At 40.9% G+C, this 11,143-nt stretch overlaps 1 protein-coding gene across 3 annotated transcripts in view; it reads right to left on the bottom strand.

Annotated features, from left to right (window-relative positions):
- Positions 1-4,705: 4,705 nt before the first annotated feature.
- The window catches only part of DTWD1 (DTW domain containing 1), a 10,881-nt gene continuing 4,443 nt past the window's right edge, over positions 4,706-11,143 (bottom strand). For all 3 annotated transcript variants that reach the window (XM_019533648.1, XM_019533647.1, XM_019533649.1), the window contains exon 5: positions 4,706-5,008. In XM_019533648.1, coding sequence (XP_019389193.1) covers positions 4,779-5,008 — 230 coding nt within the window. In that variant the 3' untranslated portion in view covers positions 4,706-4,778. The remainder of the gene's footprint in view (positions 5,009-11,143) is intronic.

The raw sequence follows: 11,143 nt of genomic DNA, 5'->3' as shown, positions 1-11,143 counted from the left end.
GCTGCAGCCACCCTAAAATTCCCCATAGCTCCTACTGCTGGCCCCACCCTGATCCATGTGCACATGCCCACTTCCAAACCCTGCTGCAGCTTGTCCAGGAGGTGTGAGAAGGCTGGGCGAACAGTGGGAGAGTTATGACTGGTTTTTTTAAAGTTCCAAGTAATTTTAATTTTTACAAGATTTGACTTTTTCCTCAGGTCCCTCTTTAAAATACACTAAGTCTGAGGTCTGAAATTAAATGTGTCAGGCTTTGCAACAAGTAAAATACTTGTTAAAAGTTGCAACATCTTTCCTATAAACAGTTACTTAAGTTTTAAAAAGTTAGAAATGTTGACATTCAAAAGATTAAGTATTACCAAGCAAAGTCAAAGTTGTTACTGATGTCAAAATATGACCCCCGTGTAGGAGTTGTTATTGCCACACTATTTCTGAAGACAAATTATAATAGTTTAGGAGGTATGTTGACATATTGATTTAGCCCTGCTCACGCTAAGACTTACTCCTACTCTCATTTCAGTAGATCAGCACATATTACCATCACATACTTTACTCAGTTGGAAAGTTAGTCTGTTGTAACATTGCTGAGGTCACCAGTAAGGTTTTGCGTGACAAAACAAGTTGGATGCATTTTGGAATGTGTTGAGACATGGAAGTCTATGCCTCTTGCGGGTAACATTATTATAAGTGATGTAAAGTTGGCAAGGAATGTTTTTCCCTTAACAACTTATATGCTTTCTATGTTTTGAGCCGTCTTGGTATAACCTTACCTTAAATTAAGCAATGATTTTTAGCACTTTCATGATGGCTACATTTTTTAACGTGTTCACACACAACTAGTCTAAAGACAGAAGCTTATATTTGAAGTGGGAAAAGAAGTGTTGATAGAGCAGTATGTTCTACCGAACTTGATACTCTAATATCCTTGCATTAGTTATATAACATTATTAAGGATTCAGAAAGTTTAGGAATGGGGCGTAACAAAAAAGGCTTGGATCAACTAGGCATAGAAATGTGTTTCAGGGTTTTCCTAGAGATTTCAATTTTTCCTCTCTCTCTTGATCCAACTTAGTAGGTCATCTTCAGTCTGAGGCCCTGCATCCTTAGCTTGGCAAGTCTTGTGCTATCCTCCAGGAAAATGGGTAACCTGTTATAATCTTGTACCCACTCTCAACAGGAGACTTCATTTCTCTACCGATCAAATTTGTGCAACTGCAAGAAGTTTATACCTTTTTTTCTTGTTTGGCCAGGAGTGTAAATACCCAATAAACTATCAGAAAAAGAAAAAAATAGATTGCCACTATGGTGAGATGAACAGTACAGATCACATGACTTGTAAGTAGTACTGGTCTCCCGCAAGAGGTTATTTTTTGTCTTGGGGTAGTGAAGGTTCATAGACTCAGCTCTTCTGCAGGAGCTCAAAAGGCATAGTTTTGGGGAAAAAAATATTTGGGGGGAGCACTTCTTTCTGCTCCTCCTTCACCCCTCTATGGCCTTTTAGGTTGCATCTAATCAACAAAGAAACTTGTGTCTTGCCCCTGTCCATCCTCTCATACAATGGAACAGGATGCTCTTTTTGGAAAACAGAAGACAGTGAAAACCTCATTCTAGTTTTATTAAAAAGAGCTAGCATTGACTTTTTCTTTGCCCTGACCTTCACTTTGATAAGTAGGGAAATTGATGTTGTACTTGAAAAGGATTAACTGCTTGCTTGCTTTCATTTGGCAGTAGAGTTTTCATTTGGGAAAGTGTTGTTTTGTTTAAAAGCTGAAAAACAAATCCCAGCTGGTTTTGGTACTTTGGCAGTATCAAAATTGAAAAATGGGGTTCATTTCTTCCCCCCACTCCCCAAAACATTTGCCCAAGTTTCAGCCAGACTTGCAGCAGTGGTGACATTAGTCTCCTTCGTGCCCCCACGTTATGTTATCACAGGAATGTCAGCATACCCTTAAGTATTGTGGACTGCAGGTGATCCTGATAGGAGTGATTTCCATTGGGTTAAGAATCTGAGCCCAATTTTTTGGAGATACAATGTCCCAAGTTTTAAATATTTTCTGTACATTGATTTCAGCTGCAAAGTAAAATTAATTTAGTTTTGGAATAGGTTCTTAACTTCTATTAAAATAAAGTGAGGTACACAAAACTTAAATTTGGAAAACATTTAAACTTATGAAAGCATTTTCCAAAAGTAACAAAGACTAGCTTACATAAGCCTTTATCTGACCTCTACTTTTTAAATAAAAAAACATGTTTTCAGGGAAATGCATCTTAGAAGGGGGGGGAAAAAAAAAAGGATTTTTCCCTCTAATTCTTGTAAAACATTAGGTCACTGAGTTCACTCATTTTTTTCCTGTTTAAAATGGGTGAAAGCTTTTTCCTTCCGCTAGTATTCTATTTTGGTTATCTTCTAGAGAAAGAGAAAAGCCAAAGTAATTTTTAAGAAATATGCGTACAGATGATAATGTCAAGAAAGACTATCAAAATTCATACTACAGCAAACAGCATTAATCATCATAAACACTCAGAACTTCTCTTAATAGCCATAAAAACAAGTGATTAAGATTCCAATGAAATTTGCTGATTTTTCTTGGTGCAAAACACATGAACATGCATTGCACTTTAAACAGCTGTACTGTCATATTTGTATATGTGAAGTGCTGTTAATTATTTGGACCTTAAACACATACCTGTTATTGGTAGTGCTGCTACGATTCATGCACACTAATTTGACTAGTCTATTTATAGGCCCAAATCATCAGCCTGACCTTCAGTTTGTATTTATAGGTACGCACAGTCATTTGCGTGCAGCAAATGAGCAGTTATAACCACTCAGTGTGCGCTGAAATAGATCTGTTTGTATGCACAATAAGATGCTTCTTTCTTGGACAGATAAGGAAATCGGGTCCTCTAAAGCTAGAGGCTGGCAAGACACTCGTGGGGAAGTTCATATTTCAAATTCAGTACCTTGACACATCAAAAAACCCCCCACAAACCAATTGTTCGAACCTGAAAGACATCCTGTACAAACTGAAAGTAAGTTCTTAAGTGATCTTTCTACAGTGCTGCTTCTGTTGCATATCTGGACAACTAACTAAGACTTCCTTTTGGGAAAAGGCAGCACTGATACAGATAGTAATTCAACCCAGGGGTGCTCAACCTCCAGGTCCGGCTCCTGGTGCCATATCATTCAGCCCACGTGGCCCTCACAAATCTGTAGGGAGCCCGTGAGCTACAGCCCTGTGTGCTAGATCAGGCAGACAGGAGGGTGCAGAGCCCAATCCCAGCACATGGGTGTTGAGTGAGAACAGCACAGGGCCAGAACCATACGCACCACTATTTAGCCAGACTGGCTGAGGGAAAAAAGATGCAACTAAAATACCCTTGCAGGTTTCTGGAAGAGATCAGCTATTACAATTTTTCAACTAGTGTCTCTGGCAAAATTCTGTCAACCTTCTTCCAATTTATCTACGTAAAAAAAGAAAGATATACTGAAAGCGCTTTCAGAATTGGTTAGCTATCTTACTAAGGTCTGGTCTATGCTATGGCTTCTAGCATGGCTGCGTCTGCCAAGGTTATGACTTATTAGTGCAGATATAGTTATGTAAGCAAAATTGAATTTATGCCATGATACCTTACAGTGGTTCAGAAAAAGGAATAACTTATACTAATAAAAGCCCAGTTATTTGGTGTGTTTTACTCACCTAACTAGACCGACCTAATTAGTGCAGACAAGGCCTTATTTAAAACTGGACAAACCACCATGTATAGGAGCTACTATAGCAAACTGATTGAGTAAAGTTACTGTCAAGTCAGTGCAGCTTCAAGAATGCCTGTTGGAAAGCTATCGTTGCCTTGCTATCTCTTCTTACAGTAAGCATGAAATATTTTAGTAAAATTGCTAGCACCTGGCAGTGAATTAAGATCTTGATTATTGTACTTTTGCACTCAGACCCCACTGGATACTGCGTATAAAACCTGTCAAATTAATAGCTGAGGGTCTGTCATAAAGAATGAAGTTAGTTTTATTTTTTAAAAAGATGTAGGTAATTTTATTTCTATTTGAAATGGGTGGCAAAAATCTTTACAGTGTAAGCTCTTAACGGTCCTAGAGGACATACTATATAATAACAATGTTCAGGCAAGACATGATTTTCATTTATTACTTAAACCATACCACAACTCTAAACTTAAAAAGATTACCATCTCAATTGCTTTTCCATTCAGTCAATTAACTTGGCTCTATTTGTTTTTGATTAAAATGTTGTCCCAATCATTTCAATAAGTAGTGACATCACCAGTATAAAGTCAGCCTTGCTGGTTAGAGTACATTACTGCACAATGAAAACAGATGAACTCTGAGATTCAAAGAGATTCCCTGCTGGCATGCAAACTCCTCTTTACAGTTCCAAGAGGATACTATTAACAGAGAGAAGGCTCAGTCCTCTGGTCTTTGCCTCACTTCTACTGCATGTTGCCCAAGGCAAAGACCGAAAAGCAGGCCCAGGGTCTCTAATCTGGCAACATTTAGTGAGGTATATAATCCTAACAGAACTGGTCACATCAGTGAAGTTACCACTCCATCAGCCTAGAAGGGATCAGGTCCTAAACCTGCACTGTATACAGCACTCCAGCCAGCTCCTAAATACCATGCACCATGTTTTGTTATTCAGTTCCAAACCTCAATTGGGGGGGGGCAGGGGGGGGGGAAAAAATCTCACACCATCTTATTCATGAAGAAAAATCAAACATGGTATTATTTACAGCTGGCTCAATGTTACGGCTTACTCTTTCCCTGTAGACGACTTGGCGTTTTTTATCAGGGTATACATAAATGAAAAGAAAAAAAGCAGATTGTCATATTGTCCTTTGTATTTCTTTTTCAAAACCTCCTGATGATAGTCCACAAGAAAATAATAAATTGCTTCAATTGTGGAAAGGTACGTATCTGGCTTTCCTTTCTGGTGACGCCAAAAGCAAGTTTTCCTTGTTTTTAACTCAATTTGTAGCAGCCCTAAAAAGAAAAAGAATGCACACATTAGATATAGTGCGGGCCAAACTGCAGAGCACCAGGCTGGCACTTAGAGGCCCTAAGTTCAGTTGTATTTCCAGCTCCATCACTGGCCTGGTGAGCAATATTGAGTAGGTTGCTTCACCTCTTGTAGTTCAATTTCCTCATCTGTAGGAGTGGAGGGAATGATACTTGCCTTCTTTTTAAAGACTAATGAAGAGTGCTTGAAGTGGTAAATATTAATTATGTACTTAGCAATTCCACACCTGATATTTTATGCATGTCTTCATTTCTTGATGATCCTATCAAAAGTGTAAGTCTGTAGGTGTGGGGCCTGCTCAGACCTACCCACATTTAAAACAGTATATGCACGCTTAAGTCTCTGCAAAATGAGAGCCTCTAAACAAAGTATGATAACTCAGATAGTCAAAGCCTTCCTAGACCCTGTCTATAAGCAGCATTTTTATTGACGCAAGACCAAATTTCTTTCCCCTTTACTCATGGGGATGAGTAATAGCATTGACTTCACTGGGACTACTCAGAATCTAGCATAAGCTCACTTACAAGAAAGGGGTCAAAAGATTTTCCTGTTCCTCTCTACAGAGCTCAAGACTCCTTGTGAAAGATACAGAGCATACAGCTTTAATTTGTCGTTCCATGTTTTACGTATATCAGTAAAGGCACTTAAGCTTAATAAAATTGCTTTAAAAAAAAAAAAAAAATCAAACACCTTGATATGTATCCTGACAGCAACTCAGAGATGATCAATGGCACCATTCAGACAGTACAATCAGAGTAAGCAGTTGAAGAATCAGAAAATTGACTGTGTACATCTCCTTTAAAAATGTTAACATTAAGATGCAAAATCCGTTTCCTGAAATGGTTTAACATCCATAATTGCAACATTGTCCAAGAACTGCTTGGAAGTTACAGACGGATACGTCTGGGCTCTCTCCAACATGGCCCCATTTCAGGAGCCCAGACTGGCCTGTAGCCAAGCATTTGCAATTCTGTACTTTTTATATATCTGCAAACTACATTTAACTCTTTCTGCCATTCATGTGGTAATGTATGTATTTCACTGCAAGTAACAAAACACATGGCATATTAATATAATTATATTGTTATATAATTTGCATATTACTAATTTTCTCCTGTGCTTAAAAAAAAAAGGTACGTATAAAACAAGAGGAGTTACTTTTCAGCACTGAATCGTGACATTTAATATATGAGTTTCAAAACTAAAAAACAGAAACCAAAACGATACTAGCTTATTCCTGTTAATATCCTTACCCCAAGGCCAATTTCCTATAATTAGAGCCATGTAAATAGAAATCTTCCACAAATTTCAGTAGTATCTTTTGTTTACTTTAACAGAGGATTCCTGTAGCCAGAGAAAACTGTGGTGAAATCTTGGCCCTCTTGGCCTGTAAGTCAATGACCAAACACTTGCTGAATTCAAAAGGAGCATGGTTTTACCTTAAAAGCAGTGACCTAAATGTAAGGGAAGATTCTTCCAGAGTTCCCATTGCTTAAGATTTGTGGGCAGAGGAAAGGGTTGTCAAATGTTCAATGACATCAAAGTGAGCAAGCTCACACATAGAAGTAAAATCAGTTCATTTCCAATGCACAGAATTTAAGAGAATTTCAGAACGAAAGACTTAAAATAATTTAAATGTGAACTTAATAAAGCGTATTTCTATCGTGGTTAGAAATAGATCCTGCGTTTGTCCCAAAACTAGTCCCTCAGAAATATGTGGGATAAAAATATGCTATTGCTTTTTTTCCTGGGACTTGGCTGTGTGCATCTTTAAGATTATTGTGCTTTCCCTCCCAGACAAGCTGGCCAAACTCTGTAGTCCTCTCTGGCAAAGGAACAGCAATACAGCTTGGAAGGGGAACATTTTAAAATGAGGGTACCAGACATGTTTTGAGCCAAGTCAAAGCCTGGGAGAATCAGACCCATGTTAAAGGGGGTGTCTATTTATAGCCCACCTCTGTACTGTATATATAAAAATAACAGCAGTTATTACAAAATGTGATTGTTTTTATTAAAGTAATATTGGCTACCCAGGAAATCAACATTTTTACATTTCTCCCCATTTTTAATATCTGCATATTTTGAGCTTATAAAGCTTGTGCAAGGCTGAGATTTATGCAAGATGGAAATCCATACATTTAGAGGACTCTTGAGGAGAAAATAACTAGTTTGGCTGTTATAAAAGCCATTCTCTTTCACACATGCACATACACACACACTTTATTTATCTGGTCAACAATAAGTCTGCTTGGAAAATACAAATCCCTTTAGAGATTCCCTCCCTCACCATCTTCCCCCACCTCATGTGCTGCATCACATTACCACAAGATGATGCAATGCTACTGCACTATGATATCAATATTTGCAAGCTCCCATTTTAATGACTGTAACGGGGCCTTCTCAGGGCCGATTTCCCTTTGGCCCGCCCACCTGTTTTTGGGCCAACCGCCCACCTTCTTCCTGCCATGCCTTGTTGTTATCTAATTAATGATCTTAATTAGGCAGGAGGCTGCCCATTTTCTTGCCCCGATGCTAGGGGGCACTGTCTTTGGCTCTGATCCTCCCCTACACTGCAGACCAAGCCTCGCAGATGGCATCCAGATGACACAGTTCTCCCAGCCTATAGCCGGACCAAGCTTAGCCTCATTGTCGGGCCTCAGACACACTCACATTCATACCGCCCTCCTCTCACGAGGGCCTCTCACATTCCACCCCTCCCTCACAGGGTCTCTTTCAGGTACTGACAACTCATGCTGCCTTGCCCCCTCTTGGAGCAGGCCCCTTAGGCCATAGGCTTAGCTAGTTTGTGCCTTGCAGGCAGATGTACCATCTTTTGGGCCTCTCCTGCAACCCCCTCACCGAGCTAGTGGCCAGCCAAGTACCCGACCTAAGCTTGCTCTGGCCCCTGCCGGGGGCAACTCTATACAAATAAACATACTGCGCTCTCAGCCCTCTGGTTTCTCCCCACCTTCACTGGGGCTCCTCACTTCTGCCCCCTCAGGAGGGCTCCACACCACCCCCTCCACCTGGAGCTACTCATTTCTGTCCCCCTCACTGGGGCTCCACACTGCCCCCTCCAGTTGGGGCCACGGGGCTTCCCTCCCCAGTGGGCTCAGGTGGCTGTAGCCGTGTCTGGCCCCAACCACCTTTCCACAGGGTCTTGCACCCCACAGGGCTCAGGTGGCCGTAGCCGTGCCTGGCCCCAAGTACCTCTGGTGTTACGTGACTCACCACAAGATGAGGGTTAGGGTTAAGGTGCCCCTACCCACCTTTCACTGGGGTGATAACTGGCCTGGCATTTCCACTAAGAGCCCCACCAGGCCACCCACTCCTGGCAGGGTGCAGTTTTAGGTCATGCCCAGGACTAGGAGTCTCCTAGCAATCCCCTACAGCTCCTACCCTTATCTCCAGGATGATACATGAAGCCTTGCACCCGGGCGATGTTGCTGCCTGGCCTGCCAGCAGCGAACTGCTCTGTTTATACGGCCGGCCAGACATCTAAAATGGCCACTGCAATCAAGCACCTGCTGGCTGCTTGGCTCTGATCTTAAAGTGGCAGGCTGCCAGATACCTTCCCGCTTAAAATAGTACCTTGGGGAGGTTTCCCCTGCTGCTCCTCTAAAGCAGGCTCCCCTAAGAGCCTGTGACAGCCCTCAAGTGGTGAGCACCCCCAAAGGAGCTCCGCCACACACCTCCCCCCTTAGAACAACATTTGGGGGGCTTTGCTTGGCTGCCCTCCTTGCTGGTTGTGTCCCAGCCTACTGTAGCCCCTGCCACATGGCAAGCACCCCAAAAAGTGCTCTGCCACAATTACCTTTAACCACTGAACTTTTATTCAATTGTGAAAGCCTGAAGGGAGATTTACACTATGCACATGCTGAATTAGGGTCCTTAGGTCCCCTATTCATCCTTTGTAAGATATTAAAGGTGTAGATGACTGATCTTTTTTTAATTTTGCAGTCATCGTAGTTTATCTCATTTGCAGCAATGGCAGGAGTCCTCCTTACTTCAACTTGTAGATCTATATGGATTTTGGGGAACTAGGGACGTTAGAGATAAATGCAAGTCCCTTGCCTCTGTGCTGCTGCAGTTCTCCTGCCAAATGCTGTTCCTTGAAATCACCGTTGATATCCAAATCATGGAGGACAAAGCAACATATGCTACTGTAGAGGAAGGCAGCAGGAATTTATAAAGCTTTACCCTGCACCAGGGTGGTTCTTTTGTATGAGAGGGGTCAGGAAATCTTTTGGTCACTTGCTTCTTCACCAAACAACATGCTATACTCCTTGAACAGGAGAATCTGTATGGCCAAAGACGTTTGTCTTAGTACAAAGGTAAAAATACCAAAAAGCCAAAATAATCTGTTTGTTTAACCACCATGCTAAATGTTGCCATTATGCTGCATTTTTTTTTATGCAAAAGTAATCATTAATACCCTCTGTAAAGGTTTACTTCTTGAACCCACTGCTCATTTGATTTCTTATGCAGTAATCCACCCTAGGCATTACCAGCTTTCAAATATTTCCTGCCTGTAATAAAACTAATTTGGTTTTGCTTTCTAAAGATGTATTACACCACTTCTCTAATAAGATTTAGGCTTACTTAATTCTGTCCAAGTTCTCTAGTCTATCTGTTTCCAAAGCTAATGGATGGTCTCATTTTGCCTTCAATTGTAGTGCAATTAGTTCAACTTATCCAATATATAAATGCAGGCTTACACAACACAGACCATACTTAACATTTTCTTGGCTCACTACTACATTTCTATCCAGTATTTCTTTTAGCTTTATCTTTTGAACACATACTGTAGTAACTTGCTCTTTGGAATTGCAGGCACTCCTTTTTGACCTGCATATAGCAGTAATTGTTGAAATAGAACAACTGAGTTACAGGGTGTCAGGAAACAGAAAAGTAACTATGTTTGTCTAGTTTGTGCATGCAATGTTTTTTCCAGGCAGAGGCAGAATCCATGAATTTGTTTGCGAAAGAAAAAAAAGATAACTAACCTTTAAAAAAATAAAAAAGCAAACAAACTCCCCCCTCCCCCCCCCAACAAACTCATTTTGAAATTAACACCTTTAAATGAGTGTGAGTACCTCCTCCACTTCCGTATGGGATACATACATGGAAGGGGCACAAGAAGTTTCACAACATGCTCTTCATGTGTAGCGAGTGCAATTTAAGATACAATTTACTTTCTTGGGGACTCATCCCAGATTGTGGAAGGTTCCCACCCTGACACTAAGGGCTATCATGAGCCTCATGAAGTGCAATGCATTTGTAATACACATCGTAGTGCACACATATAAAGTAAAATACATGATATTGCAAGTGTAGTTCCTTTCCTGGGGAGAGGATGAAGTACATGCAATGAATACATCAGGCTTATCGTTTAATATACAACTGAAAGCTGTTCAAACTTGTAGGTACTGAGAATGGTACAAGAACCTGAACAGAAACATCCCATGGAATAGGACACTGGGGGTTATATAAACAGGGGAAGAGGCCACTGGCTCAGCACTCACATAGCTAAAATAAGTACAATCATACAAGGGTTCTAAAGTTGTAGTTGCTACTATTTTGGCCTACGTGCTTCATTTGGTACTGAGCATGAGGTAAGGCACAGTTTTACATGGTGAGTAGGGTGGATATCTTCCACTCAGCCCTTAGCAAGACATCTATCTTAATTCCAAGTTCTTTGGTTGTATGTCTGTTTCCTGTGGTTCATTCTTTATGAACAGGGCTTTTAAATACCTTAGAAAGATATCATGAATTATATCATTCAGTAGTGATATATCACCACTATAATCTTTATTTTAAGATCTTAAAATATTTGATAGACAGGTTGTACATGAAGCTACCAAAAAGGCAGCATACGCCCAGTGGAAGGGGGGTGCTATCTCCAAAGAGGAGTATAACTCCTCTGCTCGGGCCTGTAGGGGGGCTGTCAGAAAAGCTAAGGCGGACATAGAGCTAGGACTAGTGTCCAAGATCAAGGATAATAAAAAGTCCTTTTTCAAATATATAGGGAGGATGAAGAAGGCACCGGGTAACGTGGGGCCCCTGCAAAGTACGCTGGGCAATCTGGTGGTTGTGCC

The sequence above is a fragment of the Crocodylus porosus genome, unplaced genomic scaffold (genome assembly GCF_001723895.1).
Source record: "Crocodylus porosus isolate Cpor-Errol unplaced genomic scaffold, CroPor_comp1, whole genome shotgun sequence".
Lineage (NCBI taxonomy): Eukaryota > Metazoa > Chordata > Crocodylia > Crocodylidae > Crocodylus > Crocodylus porosus.
Note: the sequence above shows the minus strand (reverse complement) of the source record. Positions and strands in the feature narration are given on the sequence as shown.